The sequence below is a fragment of the Solanum tuberosum genome, unplaced genomic scaffold, assembly GCF_000226075.1.
Source record: "Solanum tuberosum cultivar DM 1-3 516 R44 unplaced genomic scaffold, SolTub_3.0 scf00040, whole genome shotgun sequence".
NCBI lineage: Eukaryota > Viridiplantae > Streptophyta > Magnoliopsida > Solanales > Solanaceae > Solanum > Solanum tuberosum.
In genome coordinates, this window is record NW_006238964.1 from 194,269 (window position 1) to 212,612 (window position 18,344).

General features: G+C 35.5%; 1 protein-coding gene and 1 pseudogene across 5 annotated transcripts; one reads left to right on the forward strand and one right to left on the reverse strand.

Moving 5' to 3' along the window:
• Positions 1 to 456: 456 nt before the first annotated feature.
• On the forward strand, positions 457 to 17,781 carry LOC102603806 (E3 ubiquitin-protein ligase MARCH8). Of its 5 annotated transcripts, none has more exons than XM_006342796.2 (8): positions 457 to 692; positions 1,862 to 2,175; positions 2,327 to 2,412; positions 3,242 to 3,388; positions 5,140 to 5,242; positions 8,730 to 8,842; positions 9,421 to 9,533; positions 17,547 to 17,781. In XM_006342796.2, the coding sequence occupies exons 2-7, from the start codon at positions 1,950 to 1,952 to the stop codon at positions 9,514 to 9,516; spliced, it is 771 nt and encodes a 256-aa protein (XP_006342858.1). In that variant the 5' UTR covers positions 457 to 692; positions 1,862 to 1,949; the 3' UTR covers positions 9,517 to 9,533; positions 17,547 to 17,781. The 5 variants fall into 5 exon arrangements, with proteins under 5 accessions (XP_006342858.1, XP_006342859.1, XP_006342857.1 ...); XM_006342797.2 differs by lacking the exon at positions 17,547 to 17,781 and adding an exon at positions 16,891 to 17,367; XM_006342795.2 differs by lacking the exon at positions 17,547 to 17,781 and adding an exon at positions 14,738 to 15,076.
• On the reverse strand, positions 5,268 to 8,723 carry LOC107059784 (60S ribosomal protein L44-like; annotated as a pseudogene).
• Positions 17,782 to 18,344: the final 563 nt, after the last annotated feature.

An 18,344-nucleotide genomic window follows, 5' to 3' on the forward strand; every position in this document is an offset into this window, starting at 1 on the left:
GCCATGTAGGCAAAAAATGCTTATACGGTTCAAATTTGGGGTGGTAGAGGTGTTCAATAGGTACTAGGTGTAGTTGAGGTGTCTAAATGAATAATGAGGACAACTTTGAGGGGTCGGAGGTGACTTTGGCTTATGATATATATACGATATCAAATTAATATACTCCCTCCGTTTCAAAAAGATTGGTCTGGTTTGACTTGGCACGAAGTTTAAGAAATTAAAGAAGACTTTTGAATCTTGTGGTCCTAAATTAAAGTTATGTCAAATGTACAAAATTGCCCTTAATCTTGTGGTCTTAAACATGCCACGTGGAAAGCAAAAAGTAAAATGTTATCAAAAAAGGAAAGAAGTCATTTTTTTGAAACTGACTAAAAAGGAAAGGAGGTCATTTTTTGTGAAACGGAGGGAGTAATATAATTTAACTTTAAAAAACTAATAATGAAAAAACAATAATTGGAAAAGTCCCGTCGTGTCCTGTCGTTTGCGAGTTCCAAGTTCCAAATTCCAAATTCCAAATTCCAAATTCCAGTCCCCTTTTGGTGCCGATCTCCTTGTGCCGGCAAAAGTTCCAAGCTCCGCCGCCGCCCTCCGGCTATTATCAGATTGTTATTCGCTTCATTTCCATCGTCAACTTGGCCAATGTCTTCGTCGAAGCATCTCCCGATTAACAACTACTCCTGAACATATATCAGGTTAGTCTTCTCCCTCTACATCACCGAGCTTTGTTCTTTAGTTTGGATTCATTTTGTTTCTTAGCTTAAAACTGCTTAATACAAGATTCCATTTGATTCCTTTGGAGTTGGACTCAATTTCTGGACAACTTATTGCTCGTTCTATTATCTCAACCCCTACCTAGGCCTTTTGGTTTGCTACTTAACAGTTTTTTTTATTTAATTAGTTTATACCAATTTTTTCACAATGTCCCTCGTCATTTCTTACTCTCACCATTAAACTGGCCTGCTATTAATCACTGCACATAATGGTTACAAAGAGTTAATATCACCATGACGAGTTCAAGCAATTCACCACATTGGGTTGTTACCTTTTCCTGTTGTTGATGTGCCATTTATCCGGAAAGACACTAGTCACCTGCTACCACTCAGCTGTTGTTTTGAGGTATTGAGAGTGCTTAGACTACTCGCATCATCTTTGCTTCTTTCGTACTTTGCCCTGAGCCTTATACAACAAATTCACAAATTACCCTCTAAGATATGTTCACCCTCAGAGAATAAGGTGAAAAAATAAATGAATTTGTTGTAAATTAAAAATTGTTCTCTTCCGTCATTGATATATCTCTTCTTACAAGCAAAGAATGAATTCCATTGATGCAATATAATGTCTGTCACAAGATATCTATATTCATCTAGACAAAGTCATATCATCATATAGGCTGGCCTTGCATAATTCTACATATGAAACACTCGGGTGGTCAAAAAGTTTATAGAAAAGTGAAATTCTTGTTGAAAATGTATGTACTCTTATCAGATGCGGTGTACCTTTCTGAGAGAGATTTCCTTCATCATCACAGGGTTCTTTAATAAGCTTATAAATTATAATATAGTCAAAATTTATGCAGTTACAAGGTCATTTGTATCGTAATGGTTTTGTAATGCTTATTTCAATGATGACAATGTATTTTAAGAGAACAGATCATCTCGCACAAATATAATGCCCATGAAGCATTTCCAGCAATAACTAGATGGTATTTTAGCAGCGATCGTAGCATCCACATGTAATAGAGTGTTGTTGGTGCTGTGCATATTATTCAATCAGCTGCTGTTCCTGAGCAGTCAAACCTAAGCTGTTGCTTTATAAGTGGGCTTCAAATTCCTGATCTTCTCAGTTATTTTACTGTTTGCAGTTTTTCCCGTCTCTACTGAAATGGTCTGTAGGGACAATCGCCCCAGTGATGAGATTTACAGCATAATCTGGAGTCAAGATTTCTCGTGATGCGAATAGTGTCAAATGATAACCTGGTAGTGGATAGTTCAGAAACAGAGCCCATCTTATCGCAGATTGCGGTTGTTGAGGAATCTGAGGACACTTCACATTCAACTGAAATTACTGAAGATTGTTTGGAGACTGCTGGTGACCTGCCAAGTGTTGGAGTCTACGAAATTCAATCTTTGTCACATGCTGAACTGTCCCAGTGTCGCATATGCTTGGACAATGAAGGTGTTGATTATGCACTTAGTTTTGTGTAAACCATTAAGGAAGATAATGATGAGAATTTGTTTTTTTCAGCTACATGATTGTAATTACATATATCCTCGGAATTATTCTTTGTTACTGCACTAACAGCTGGAATTTGGTAATTTTTTTTTAGGAGAAGATCTGATTGCACCCTGCCATTGTAAAGGAACACAAAAGTATGTCCATAGATCATGTCTCGATAACTGGAGATCAACTAAGGTGAATTAACTTATATACATGTTATCTACAAATGGTCAGTGGCATGTCCTAGAAGTTGCCAGAAAATTAGATTCTGTTTGAGAACTTAAATTTTATTCTCATCAAACTCAGACTGCTGAATAATTAGTTTACATCAAAAGGTCACCAAGAAATGCATAGAGTAGTTTACATTGGAAGTCAGAGTATCTGGAAAGCATATACGAAGTTATCTATTATGAAGAACTAGTATGTCATAAAATACTCTATGCTCATAGCGCATCCGTGGTTTATATTTATCTATGTAACCCTGAACCTAAACAAGGTACTTTATGCTTGTTAGCCCTTATACCATTGAAGGAAGTGATAAACAATCTCACGAAGTGTTAATTCCATGTTTGTGAGATCCTTTCAGTTTTACCAGATGCAATGAGAGTGTTATTTTCTTTATTTTTATTTTTAGGTTGCTATACTCTATTTCTTTTTCCTTTTCTCCTGTCTTATAAATTATTCCCTCTTATTTAAGATTCCCTCCATGTATCTGTGGAGATAGTTAGAATTCGAAACTATCCTTTATTGAACTATTTTGAGTCTTTGGGTGATGTATTTTTTTTTTAATCAGGTTGCCTACTTGCTTTCTCATCGCAGTAATTTGGGATCAATATTATTAGCTATCAATTGACATCTCATTAGTTCATTGAGTTTGGAAGGTTTTGGCATTAACAGCCGTTCTTTGAAGATAAAGGGATAACATACATTGAAATTTTCATTAATGGTTGTACTTTGTATAAGACATGTTGTCATCTTCTTGGTTTTGTAATGTTGTTAATGTGTTTGTGGCTCCATTTTCTAGGAGGGATTTGCTTTTGCTCACTGTACCGAATGCAGGGCAAAGTTCATATTACGGGCAAATGTCCCACCTGATCGCTGGTGGTTGAGATTAAAATTTCAATTCCTTGTGGCAAGAGACCATGCATTCATTTTTCTCGTTGTCCAGTTGGTATGGACATAATTTCTTTTAGCCAGATTTTCCATTCTGCCTTAAGTTCCTACCAGTATTGTAGTTAAAAGGTGGTGTATAGTTTATGGTACAGAAGTTGGATATAGCTGTACTTCTCGTTTATGCTCTTCTTGCTTTATATTTATTTACCACTTGTTTAAAACCTTAATTCAATAGTCCAAAGCTAGATTTGCAATGTCGACAGGATATGTTTCTTCTGTACTGCCATCAGTAAATTACTATGCTTGTGATGGTGGTTTTACCGTAATGAACAAGAAGACATTGAGGGCCGTCAACAAGAGCCCCCATAAGTTTCACAAATTAGAAGAGCTTCACACTTACTGCCAAGCACAAGATTATCTTGAATGTTTGCACCTTTTTCTTTTTTGCTTCAAACCGGAGCTTTGGGAGTGTTAATGAGTTAAGTTTGTGAAGCCTAGAGCCATTTCATTGTTGTTCTTATTTAATTGTGGTTACTAAAGATTTTCCAGACTGGACAATTTCATTAAGGTAAAGAAAAGCAGATGCCTGACATCTACTGTTTTTTTTTTTTTTTTCGATAAAGTAAAATAATGGCATGTACTAGCATTTTGTTTAGAATTAATTCTTTATTAATGGTTTTTGGCTAAGGTGTGAGCAAGAGTATCTTCTTTGGGGTCTATCACCATAGCCTTTTCCTTTAGCTATTATGGTATGTTAACAAAATTTCATTTAAAAGGGCATGGGATTCATTTCATGGAGAAATAGTGTGCCCAAGATTCGAAAGATTCTTCACCTGCAATCACTCGATTATGCTTCAATCCAAATTAGCTAGGATCAGTTATATGATTCTTTGCGTCCATCAAACTTATAAGATGCATTACAGTTAGACTATCTTTTATGTTGGTCAACCGACTGCAGTCTTGCTTTTATCCAGGTTTGATATTGGATCAGTTTTGCTGCATAGGTGAAGTTTGTTTGTTATAAGTAGGTTTAAAAGGTTAAAGACCTTGAAATTTCTTACATTTTTTTTTCTGGTTTCTCTCATCCGTTCAATATTTCAAGCCTCTCTAATGTAGGTAAATGAAACATAGCTAAATTGGCAAATACATTGTGTAATACTAGGTCACTTGGCCCTCCAATTCCTATGAAGTTCATTTTTACAAAACTGTCCATTTTGTTAAGAAATATATGCCCCCTTATTCAGTGGCGAAGTCATGATTTTCACTAAGGGATTCAAAAGTGAAATAAGTAAATGCATGAAAAATCCAGGGGATTCATCATGTACTATATAAATTAAAAAAATAAGTTTGACCTTGTATGGGGTTTGGACTTCAGATGAACCCTTTTGCACCCCCCTAGTTCTTCCCATGCCCTTATACAGTTTATTGTTAGAGCTAGACCGTGCTTTTCCTTTCAGAGATCTTCCATAAGGTTAGACCTCTTGGTTGGGCAAAAAGCATTGTGCAATTCTTTCATCTTTATCGTGGACCAGGCATGCCCTCCTTCTAGTCTTTCCTATTATAACGTCAAAGAGTTTCCAAAGTTATTTATGCCAAGAAGCTTGGAAGTGAATCTGCGTTGAGCATAGAATGTACAAAACCTAGGGAGGAAAGCTAAACCTAGGACCCAATGAGATACATATAACTCTTGGAGTTTTTTTCTGTATGATTGCAACTTATTGATATTGTATAATGATATAACTGTTTCCATGCATATCAATTGTTTCCAGTAACTGTCCCTGCTGATTGTTGAATGAACAATTATCACAGATTGTAGCATTCTTAGGTATACTTGTATACAAATTCTATGGAGAGGAGCTAAGGGAAATGTTTGGCTACCGAGAGCATCCATATGGCTTTTATACAATGGCAGGTATTTTCTGACTTGATCCATCAGATTAACCTTCGTTAGAACTTGTGGACCATTTAATGCTATGCTTGTTGGTTTACAAATCACGTTTTGGTTACATCGTCATTTTGTCAAAAAATGTAATAATATATGAAGTTTTGATCATTGACCTTTATAAAAACTTTAGCTGTATAGTCCTTGTTGATGTGAAGATTTATGTGCCATCAAACGGCTTCTTAGATTTGTCCTAGGTTTGCTTGGTTTAGAAACCGTTTGGTTGTGGGAGAATTTTTTTTCAATTTCAGTTTCTTCTTTCTGGAAAAAGTTGTAAATGCCTTGATTTGTGTTTAGGAGAATAAACTGACTAAGCATCTTTAGATACTATTGAATGTATTTTTGGAAAGAATACACTGGGGGAAGAACAATAATTCAGTTTTGGGGAATAGGGTGGAATTACAATGTCGGTTGAAAGGAAAAGGTGCTGGCAGCTTTTCAGTTGTTAGTTTTAGTTCTTTGTTTTGCTTTCAAGAAAGCTGGCCTTACTTTGCCGCATTCAACACAAAGATATATAAAACGGATTCCTGCCTCCAGGAGAGAGGAAAGGCTTACCATGAACTGATCAATGAGATTATACTTCTACAGTGGTGAATTTGATAGGTGATGCCTGGTTGCTGTCTTGTTAATAACCTTGTTGATCAGAAGTCATGAACTGTTGTCCCCACCTGCTATCATTTGAGATGTTAACTTTTTTATGATTATCATTTGAGATGTTAATTATCAAAACCATGTGAAATTGTGACACCACTTTGATAAAAAAATAATCAACATGATGGCAACAAATTGGATATAAAAATACTAATCACCTATTGCACAATGAAAAGAGAAGTGTTGCCTTTTCAACAGTTTAATACATAATTTCATTGTGGACTTCGTGAAGAACAAATCACAGAGGAAATTAGGGAGCCATATAGGTAATGCCATTTTGTTGGAATCAAATTAATTCCACATTAAGTCAGTTACCCTTATCTCAAAAAAAAAATTAATTCCACAATAAGTCCTTCAGCAGATTATTGAGCTGTTTAATTTGATGGACTGTTCTTAGTTTTGTTCCCAGCTCAAGGTCTCCATCCCGTGCATAAGTTTCCACATTCTTAGTTATATTTGGTCTAGTGTTTGCAAGTTTTTTTTTTTTTTTTGGATAGGATCTTCATATAACTATCATAACGGAAAACCATCTATTGTAAGACAATGTAACATAAAAGAACCAACATCCAAAATAACCAAAGTTCAACATTGCAACATAAGAGAAGGCAAAAAAAAGGAAGTTCTTGGTGACTTCACAGGCAATCTAGAAAAGAGAGGTTCCCTTTCCTTTCTTGTCCTCACCAATTACAAAATGCTTGCACCTCTTGCTTAGGTGCTGTGAAACATGTTTGCAGCCTTGGCATTGCAACCTCATCACGATCTTCTTTGTGGTCTTAGCCTTTTTTGGTGGAAGATGGGCATTGTCTGACCACCATAACCAGACTGCTTCCTGTTATAACGATGCTTACCCTGAGCAGCCAAGCTGTCTTTCCCCTTCTTGTATTGTGTGAGCTTATGCAAGGTGTGCTTTTTACACTCCTTGGACTTGCAGTAAGTTTTCTATGTATTAGGAACGCTCACCATATTCGAAGGCCGAGAGGTTAGACAGAAATAGCAGAGAGCACAATCTCCTTTCAGCTGGTGCCCAGTAAGGGATCTTTTGATTTGATAGATATATATATACCATTGTAAGGATAACTGTCAGATGTAGAAAAATCTCCAGGTTCGAGGAATCCCTAATTTGTCTTAAATGACAAACTAATTGGAAATGAGTATAGAGGCTTCATACCTGATCCTACTTGTTTGTGATGGAGGTGTTGTTCTTATTTCATGCATTGACAAAAGCTTATTGTTTATGTTCACTTAAAACAACCTGATATGTAACAATTAGTTAGATGTTCAAATGATTAGACATGACACATCTTCGCTCATGGAAGACGTGTCCTAGATAGGAAAGCAGGGAGGTTGAGGATAGGGTCGAGGGTTAGAGTAGGTAGTCAAGCAATTTTGCGCTTTCCGGTGGGTGAGCATGGTTCTAGCTTAGAGCACATTGTACTCCCTCTTCTACTTATAAGTACATTATTATTAGTCTATTATTATCTTATTCTCCAATGATATTATTGTTGTTGTTTCTTTTACTTGGGGTTATCTTTAGTATTTTTGTTGTCAGTAGTTTTCTTTTCTGCATTATTTTCATCGTAGCTTTTATTCTTGTATTTGTTAAATCTGTTCTTTCGAAAACGCTTTTCTTGAGTCGAGGGTCTATCGAAAACAACCTCTCTACCTCACACAAGGTAGGGGTAAGGTCTACATACACCCACCCTCCCCAGACCCGACTGGGATCTCACTGGGTATGTTGTGGTTGATTTGCTCAAAATAAGGAAGGAGTAAGGACCACTTGAACCTTAGTGGAGCTCAAACTGGTTGGAAGTGTGCTCATGAGTTATCATCTTTACTTGTCCCTTTTTGTAGTTGAAGCAAGTGGGGCAAAGAGACCATGTCTACCATACTAAATGCATTATTCAAATGCATGGTGGAAGTTATGATCCTTAGTACTATATCAAAGTTGTTGGCTCCATGAGAAAAGTTAGGTGATGAATACAACATGTCTACTTAGTCAATCCTCTAGTTTTAAGTTTCCTTTATTTTAGACCTTTTATCACAAAGACCTGTTTATACATTTTCTTATTTACTTCTAAATAAACTGTTATCTTCATATGATTAAAATGTGGAACTTGTAGATGCATTTAGGGATATCATCATTGTCTCTGTTTTTAGTGAGGTCTTGTTTTTTTCCATGATGATTTGCCATTAATGATGGTTATCTGTCAAGAAACCCTAACATAGAAATTCTTTCCTTTACTAATGGATATATACATGAAAAAGGTAAACATATATCTTCTACGCCCTTCCTTAATGGTATGGAGACACTTGGATACATTGATTGCAATATACAATATTTTAATATTTAACCATTATGTGAGGTGATCATGAGATGAATTGTTCTGGTCAACTAGTTCAAGAGAATACAGGAACAAGAGGAAAAACAATTCTGAGATGTAGGTCTTATGGTTCTCGTATTTCTTTCTTATTCACTAGAATTGAATCTATGGAAAGTTTTACAGTAATGTTACTGTTCTATGGTTGGGTGCAGTACCTCCTGTATCTTTAAGTGATCATAAGCAATCAAGATATAATGCTCTCTTATTTTTCTTAATCATATGAGATCCAATTGATAGTAGGATGTTTATCAGGAAGAGAAGACCGACAAAGGAAAATGTGTGCGGTCTGATGCAGCTATGCAGCCATTCTAATAATGTTTAGTGGATTAGATGTGTTCCTGTGATTTATTGTGCCCTTCAAAATGATTTGTGAGCCTTTACCCTCCTTATTAACTTGCCGACTAATATGTCTTCTTTGATTGCAGTTTTGGCAATTGTACTGGTGGGTTTGCTTTATGGTTTCTTCATAGCAATAATTTGTGGACAGAGAATTAGTGAACGCCATTATCATGTCCTTGCCAAAAAAGAACTCACGAAGGTGTTGCATCTACTGCTAAGACACAGACATGCTTATGCATCATGGACTTTGGCATTATATTGTTTATGCCCCGTCCCTTTCACCATTAATAGTAATGGGGTTGTTTGGTTTATGGCCTAGTTATACGAGAATTATGGTCCGACCGTCCGAGATTAATTATACGGTGAATAACTATGCAAGGATTGATGGGGTGAATAATAAAGTAGGAATGCGATGAATATAGATACATGGATTGTTAATGTAGTTAGTGCTCATATCCATGTATGCTTATACAGGTTTTCATATCCTACATTCTATATTCATAGATTCTTGTGCAAGTTAAACCGAAATTTGTATACATTTGTTTGATTTCTGGTTTCAAATTCTGCATGCTGCATAGCTCATATAATATATGTACTGATATAATATTTGGTTTCCGGTACTAAATGTTGTACAGATTTTACATCGGAAACCAAATGTTGTTTAATTGATATGGAATTTTATATGGAGATCAAATGTTCATATATTGCAAAACCAAAGGACCCCCACCACCCACCCACATGTTTAGTTTGCTTACACTCTTATGGTTGTATTGACAGGAATATGTGGTAGAAGATCGGGAAAGGTTAACGAAAGATGTCCCAGAACTTGATCCTAATCACGTTACAGAGCTAAGAATGTTGGGGCTCTATTGAGATTCATGGCAATCTAGGTAGGTACTCTAGCTACAATGACATCTGATATTTATATGCTGAAGTTGCACATTAATTTTGGTCATATTGACATGTTTGGTTGCACACAATTATGCTACTCCACCCTTTCACAGTATCAGGAACGGGGACAGAAGGCTAATCTGAAAAAGAAAAATTCTGAAGTGATACTTGTTTAATTATCAGTTTCAATGTTTTAGTTCAAATTGTTATAAGAATGTGAAGTGGAAGTAATTTAAGTCGTATTAGATTAGAGAACAGACCTCTCTATAACATCATCCTTATATAACAACACTTCACTATAAAAGCCAATTTTTCTAGGAACCTATCTTTTATGTTATATTTTACCTCTATAGCAACTTTTTACCTATAATAGCAACAATCAACAACATACCCAGTATAATCCCACAAGGTAGGGACTGTTTCAGTTAGACCCTCTTCTCAAGAAGAGATGAAAAGTAAGAAGTAGCAGGATATTAAGATAAAGTGCTTACTTTTGTTCCACTTTTAGTATAAAGAATGTTTTTTAGAGGAGGAATTTTCTTTATTGGATTTGATAGGACACCATGAATTAGTTCTAGGCTTCTGTTTGGTTGTGGTAATTTTTCTCTACATATATAGTTGCAGCACAGCCCTAGTGTTTCCAATACCTATGTACCAATTTTTTTTAAAATTTCTTTTTACCACTAAGCCTTGGCGATACATTCTTATCGCACAACACCTCGGATGCGAGCCTTTATTTCACCCACCCTGCTCCAATACGATGTGCGACATCATCATCAATCTCCCCATCTCCCTAGATTATGGACTCAAGAAACTTGAAGCTTCTTTTCATGGTATGAATCGGGTATCGTTCTTCACTTCCACCTCTGTCTAATGCATCACGTCACTGAACTTGAACTTCAGGTGCTCTATTTTAGTTCTGCTTAACCTAAAACCTTTTGACTCTAGAGCATGTCGCTAAACTTCCAACTTATCGTTAACTCCAACTTGTTTCTCATCAATTTGTACTATGTCATATGTGAATAGCATACATTACGGCACCTGCCTTTGAATGTGTCGTCTCAATTCGTCCATTACTTAGGCAAATAGTAACAAATGAAAGGTTGATCATTGGTGCAAACGCCATCATGACTGGAAAGTGTTCCAAGTTACCTTCCATTGTTCTAACCGGGTCTCGACTTTAATAATAGTAAATTTTGACCCTTAAAAGATGGAAAACTTTTGGCTAATGGAATACAAATATGCCCTAATTGTCAAATTTACACAACCTCCATTGAGGATAGACAGTGAAGAAGAAAGAAGAAATGTGTTTGATCTTATTATTGGAATAGAAAAAACTGACTCAATACAGTGAATCTGATGCATATATATACACCAGTGAACTTGACATTTTCTAACTGTATTTCTAACTAACTATAATAACAAACTCAGCTTGCTAATTACTCAAATACCCTTCTTACACATCATCATCAAGTTATCCCTATTTCATTACTCCCCCTCAAGCTAGTGGGTGCAAAAACATTCAACACACCTAGCTTGCCAACCAAATATTCATGTTGTATTTTGGGCAGTCCCTTAGTCAATATATCTGCAAGTTGTTCCTTAGAGGTCACATGCACTGACCTCACCATACCTTCTTGTATTTTCTCCCTTATGAAATGACAATCAATTTCTATGTGTTTTGTCCTCTCATGAAACACTGGATTGGCTTCTATCTGTAATACTGCTTTGTTATCACTAAAGATCATGACTGGATCAGTTATTTCACTCCCCAACTCTTTCATCAATGCAGTCACCCATACTACCTCTGACACTGCATTTGCCATACTCCTATACTCTGCCTTTGCTGAGCTTCTAGAGACCACATTTTGCTTCTTGGACAAGGAATCACCATGCTTGACTAAAAAACCTGAAACTCCTTGTGTTAGGGCATGATGCCCAGTCTGCATCACAAAAAACACTCAACTTGTTTGTTTTATGGCTGCTCAACAAGGTCCCAAGTCCTTGTTCTCTTTTAACATATCTCATCGCCCTGATTGCTGCCTCCCAGTGTGATTTTTTTGGCTGATGTAGGAACTGACCAAGTGTTTGAACTGAAAAAGCTATATCTGGTCTAGTTAATGTGAGATATAGCATTTTTCCTACCAAGCTTTGATATTGTTCTATGTTTTCAAAAAACTCATCATCTGCTCTTCCTATTGAGTCATCCAATTCTTGTGTTGTAAGTCTCATGTTTGCCTCAAGTGGTGTCCAAGCTGGTTTAGCACTTCCTAGTCCCAAGTGTGAGATGATTTCTAGTGCATATTTTCTCTGATTTATCAGAATCCCTTTTTTTGATCTGCGTAACTCCATTCCAAGAAAGAATTTCAACTCACCAATGTCTTTGATCTTAAAAGCCTTGTGTAAAGAAGCTTTTGTTTGTTCAATGAGAGCCATGTTACTTCCTGTGACCAGCATGTCATCCACATAAACCAATATCACCACTATATCTGAACCTTGTCTCTTGATGAATAAAGAATGATCCAAACTACTTTGAATAAAACCTGAATGAAAAAGTGTCTCACATAGCTTCAAATTCCATTGCCTACTTGCTTGCTTAAGACCATATAGGGACTTTACTAGTCTACACACAACTGACTCCCCCTGACTAGGAAATCCCTCAGGCAATTGCATATAAACTTCATCATGTAAATCACCTTGCAAAAATGCATTATAAACTTTTAAGTGATGAATGCATTACTAATCTTTCAATGAAAAAGTTTTTAATCACCATAGTATGTACCGAAAAATATTTGGTCAAAATGTTGGAACTTGGACCCTATTATTAGTTAACTTAAAAATTATATCTCTTTTTCTATCAAATAAAATCTTTCATTCATAAACAAGATCAAACAGGTCGTATTTGCAAGGGTATACCAAAAGATAAAGAATCTATAAAGAAATGATTCTCTACAAACTCCATTCAATCATCTATGAAGAACCAAAAGGAACTTTTTGTGTGCACCAAAAGAAAATAAGGGAATGACGACTACTCCTCATCTGAAAGAAACTCAACTTTATTCCTTCAAAATCTCTCTCCAAACTACCCACATTAATGTAAGTGGAACCACGTTCTTCTCTTTCTTCTCACTCTTACAACTGAACAACAAGTCTTTCATAATTTTTGGCATTATCCATGGAGGGTGTGGCCCCGTGGTGGACAAGATGTGGGAAGGGAGGTTGAGATGGTTCGAACATGTAAAGAAGAGATACACAGATGCACAAGTTAGGAGGCATGAGAGTTGACTGTGGTGGCCATGAGGAGAGGGAGAGGTAGGGCTAAAAAGTCTCGGGGAGAAGTGATTAGGTAGGACATGATGCAACCTCAGCTTACCGAGGACATAACACTTGATAGGAGAGTGTGGAGGTCAAGTTTCTCTCTTTCGAAACTGTCAACCATATAAAGGCAGAAACCAATTTCTGCCATTTCTTCTGTCTAGCTATACCTCTCAAACTATTTCAGCTCTTGAGAAGATCCACAGTGTTTACTGGCATTCACAATTGATAAGTTAAAGAACAATGAAGAAATAGACTCACATAACAAACATTGTGGAACATAAATGGAATCCTCTTCTTCTCAATCTTTCTTAAGTCAAATTTGTCTTTCTAGCTAACCAACCAGGTGAAATGCATAACCTTTGTAGGAGCATTAGTCTTCCAAATAAACTTCCATGGACGAAAGGTAAATTCTATAGAGTGGTGGTTGGATTGACATTGTTTTATAGGGTCGAGTGTTGGTTAGTCAAAAATAGAGCAATACTACAACAAATGAACTACATCAGATAATAGATAGTAACAGAAATCGAAAAACAAGAAACTACAAGAGTAGTCCTACGACTACTAATAAGAGCAACAAGACAAAGCACTCCTACTTATTAACCTTCTACCATAATTTATGTCATCCACACTTTTGTATCTAAGATCATGTCCTGAGTGAGTTGCAACTACACCATGTCCTATCTAATTACCTCTCTCTAATACTTCTTTGGTCTATCTCTAGCTCTCCTGAATTCATCAACAACCAACCTCTTACACCTCCGCACTGGGCATGCATGCATCTTCTCATTACATGCCCGAACCATCTCAAACTCGCTTTTCGCATCTTGTCTTCCACTGAAGTCACTCCCTCCTTGTCTTGGATATCCTCATTTTTAATCATATCTCTCCTAGCATACCCACATACACATCCATCCATTTGCCACTTTCATCTTTTGAATGTGAAAGTTCTTGATTGGTCAACACTCTGCCCCATTCAACACAGTTGGTTTAATTACCACTCTGTAGAACTTGCTTTTAAGTGTAGGTGGTACGTTCTTATCACATAAGACTCTGGAAGCGAGCCTCCATTTCATTCACCCTGCATTAATACGGTGAGTGACATCCTCGTCAATCTCTCCATTTCCCTGGATAATCGACCCAAGAGACTTAACATTGCCTCTCTTTTAGATGCCACATATATCATGACTCACTTTCACATCAATCTCATGTGTCCCATCACTGAACTTGCACTTAAGGTATCCGGTCTTGAGCCTACTCAACCTGTACCCTCTAGACTTCAGGGTTCGTCCTCGAATCTCCAACTTAGCATTAACTCCACCACGAGTCTCGTCAAACAAAATTAAGTCATCCGCAAATAACATACATCATGGCTCCTCACCTAGACTATGTCGCATCAAAACATCCATCTCCAAGGCAAAATAAAAACAGGTTGAGGATTGATTCTTGGTGCAACTCCATCAACACGGGAAAGTGCTTTGAGTCGGTTGCTATAAAATTCCAAAAAATATAGGGAAGGTTGTTATCGAGAGGTTTGATACTAGTTCCCTAAAAGTTTTAAGTGATTTGGAATCCCAATATAGGAAATGTTATGTTTAGACGAAGTGTTTTGTAAATTAGAGAAGGGGTACAGCCAAGATGATATTGCAAGTGTTATGTCATTACACTAAGAGTTATTTACTGTTATTTTGAAACTAATATATCTCACATAATGTTACATGCTTCATCAAAAAAACATAGATGTTACATAGTTGTGAGAAAACAGATGACATATCATAATTGCACATCCTCATTTCTTGAGTTCTGTTCTATATTTTAAAAATGTTTTCGTGTTTTACTTGTATTATTGGTACTATTTGAATAGTTTTGATTTTTGTATCCAATGCAGCAATTACCTCACCCTCATTGGATTATATATAGCTATAGTTTAAGCGGAAGGATATGGTTGTGCTGCCAAAAGATATTGAAGCCAGTAGAGTGTACTAACCCAAACAGGGCTTTTTGGAGGGGTGCAGATGCTTTTTATAATTCTTAAACCACCCAAACATCTGTTTTAGGTGAAACTTTCAGAATTGGTTTATTTTGAAAAGTGCTGCATGCCAAAAAGAGTTTCGGTAATTGAGTTAGTGTTTGGCCAATTTACTTGAGAAGGGCTTTTTGTACTTTGTTTTCGTTTTAGTTTGTTTCAAAAACAATGACGCTTCTATAAGAGACTATTTTTGTTTAAGACCTCAAAATTCAAGTTAATCCAACTAATACAAACATTAAAACTGAAAGGGTGATATTATAGTGGTAATTTGTGTGTCCAATTTTTAGAAGTGCTTTTGAGTATCAAATTACTTTTAAAATGAACTTATATTATCTATAGATGTATTGTTATGATGGTTTGGTAAGTTTGAATTTATATATAATTTACTCTCAACCTATGCCCGAAATTTCAGAGACACACTTATACTATACTAAGGTCCTATTATCCCCCGAACTTATTTTATAAATAATTTTTTACTCTTTTTCGGCCTACGTGGCTCTATCTTGTGGGCCCAGCGTGTGTTGATAATTTTTTCAAGGATAGTGCCATGTAGGCCAAAAAGGGGTAGAAAATTATTTATAAAATAAGTTTGGGGGGGGGGGGTAATAAGACCTTAGTATAGTATAAGTGTGTCTCTGGGGTTTCGGGCATAGATTGGGGGGTACTTGTGCATTTTCCCTAATTTACTGACCTTAAATAGAAAAGTGTAGAGGACACAAATTAAGATAGAAAGTTAGTATGTATGAGTGTGTACCTTCTAGTAGGGGTGTCAATGGTACGGTTTGGTCGGTTATTTTTTAAAAATTATACCATCTCAATTTTTTGGGTATTTTATAATGTATAACCAAAATTAGACTTTTTTAAATCATCCCAATCATATTGGTTTCTCTTCCGTATCGGTACGGTTTAGTTAATTTTCATTTTTTTTTACTTTTATAATATCACCTCAAAATATACTTTTATTAATATATTTCTTTCACAAATATATTCTTGAAGCACTTTAATTCTTCACCAAAAAGACAAGAATGTAAAACCTTGTTGCCGTATTGTTTGATCTTAAATATTTAATAGGAGTGTTTGGATAGGTTTTGTTGTATTGTTTTATAGAGCATCTATTACAGTATCTTTTAATTTTAAACCTAATTAAAAAGCAAAGACCTAAAGTTGTCTAGTCACTAGAGGCCTATGACCTACGTTATATTAATATTTGATAAATGTTATAGAATATATTTATTTATTAAATTTAACATTTTGTTAATATATAAAATATATTTATATATATGTAAGATTATTCGGTTTGGTTTGGAATTTTTTCAATTTTTTCATAAATTAAAAAGATCATCCCAATTATTCGGGACAGTTATACACCTAACTAAAAGTCCACTGGTTTTATAGAAAAAATAGCATAAATAGGTTCGGTTAGGTTTAATCGATTTTTCATATTCTTTTGACATCCCTATCTTCTAGTAGGTGGAGTGCTTTGTCTTGTCCCCTTACTAGCTATCCTAGTTAACGTTAGAGAGGGTAATGATGTATTTTCTCCACAAATTGTAGAGAGATTAGACCTTCTTGAAGTTGTCTAGCAAAGCTCATAGGTGTCGAGGATACATACATAAATTGACTTGTAATTAATTTACTTAATTTTGTTGAGGCCTCTCTATCCTTTACACCCTTTCTAGAAGGTGGTATTGATTGTTTGGTGCTCTTTAGTGTGTATTGTTACTTTGTTGGTTATGATAAATTTTTCACAGTTTAACAAAAAAAAATTAACACTTTTTTGAAAAAAGATAATGAAACTTTGAAAAGATATTATTCTTGTCAAGAGTGAGTTTATTACACCCTTATAATCCTACGCGGCACATAGAGTATATTTCACTGGCTAAGAGGAAAAACAATATTTACTTGTTTCAGCATTTTGTTTAATTTAAAATGTTAATTTTCTTTTTATCTATTTATTTTATTAGTATATATTTTCAGTTCGTTCGTTCTCTTTTCTTTTAACCGGAAAACAGAGATTTCAAAGCAAATTCAGATGAGGGAGATGGAATTAAATGAGATTGTTGGAAAGAGAGATGAAAGCTGAGTGAGGTGGTGGAGAAAGATTGAAAAGGACCAACGATAGATGTGCCGGAGATATTGACGGCGTCGACGACAGAGAAAGAATCGTCGGGATCAAGTAGAAAATACACCATTTGAGTCAGAGAGAATTTCAGTCTTACCAGATATAACACATTTTGATTTTGAAAAAGAAAATTAACCATCGGAAAAAATGGAAGAAATTTTGCGTAGCCATTGATTTGATAGTGTTTGGAGATAGCAAATGGTTGAGATTATGTCATACCAGTGTTGGCTATGCTAGAGGATTTCTTTTTATGTTAGTATAATAATTGGTGCACACTTTCTTATGTTTAGGGTTGACCCAAAAATGAGATACTTTTATCACTTCTAGGACCAAAGTTTCAATTTCTGTTTAAAAAATGAGGTAATGAGTATTATTTTGGAAACAGCAAAATACATTGTGAGCTTATTTTTGCCGCATAAACATGTTGCCAACAGGATAACATTCAGGATTATAAGGTTCTACTCTACTCAGAAGTGTGAAGTTGCGGCAAATACTTTTTAAGCTAATATGGATTATGTGATGTTAATTAACTCATTTTATATGCAGGCTTCCGTTTTATCACTCATGAGAACTGCGTCTGGCTAAAGAACATTATACACTACGCAATGCTTGTCATGTTTCACCATCAAAAGATTTGTTATACGCATTAAAACTTGGCTTGTTAGTTAGTTACTTATAATATAAATTCCCTACTCCCCTCTAGATCTCTTTGTATATTATTCACTGCTGTCATGAATTTGATGTTTATAAAGTTCCCTCTGAGGTAAATATACCAGAAATTATGAAAAATACTTTCTGATTTGTTTCTTAATACTAATATTTACAAGATTTATTAAAAAAGTTGTACACTGAAATGCAACACTTCTCTAGAAAAAGTAGAAGAAGCTAACATTTGACCATACATTATCAAATATTTATGGCAAATATTATTTGGAATTACAATTTGAGTGAAATTTCATCACATGTTTAGCCAAAATATATATGAGATATATTTCACTTTTTTAATAGGGCTAACCCATCGGTGGCCCCTTAAACTTGGCACGAAATTTCACTTAGGCACCTCAAGTGGGTGATGTTCATTTTAGACACCTCATGTAGGGTTTCGCTGTGTCATTTTGACACTCTTTTGCCAATCAACAAAAATATATGAGGTGTGTGTTTACACTCGCGGATGACGTGTAAAGTGGCAAATTAAATGACGACATTTGTCAAAAAACAATTTGTAGATAATGAATTTTGAGTAAAAATATAAAGTAACCAATGACTCAATGACACGTGTATTTTTGCCCAAATAATTTTTTTAAAACAAATTAAATCAATAAAGTCCCCACATGACCCCCCACC

Coding starts and splice junctions, on each gene's coding strand:
- LOC102603806 (XM_006342796.2), top strand. CDS start 1,950: ATGCGAATAGTGTCAAATGATAACCTGGTAGTGGATAGTTCAGAAACA. Junction 2,413..3,241: donor ATAACTGGAGATCAACTAAG/GTGAATTAACTT, acceptor TCCATTTTCTAG/GAGGGATTTGCTTTTGCTCA. Junction 8,843..9,420: donor CCAAAAAAGAACTCACGAAG/GTGTTGCATCTA, acceptor TTGTATTGACAG/GAATATGTGGTAGAAGATCG.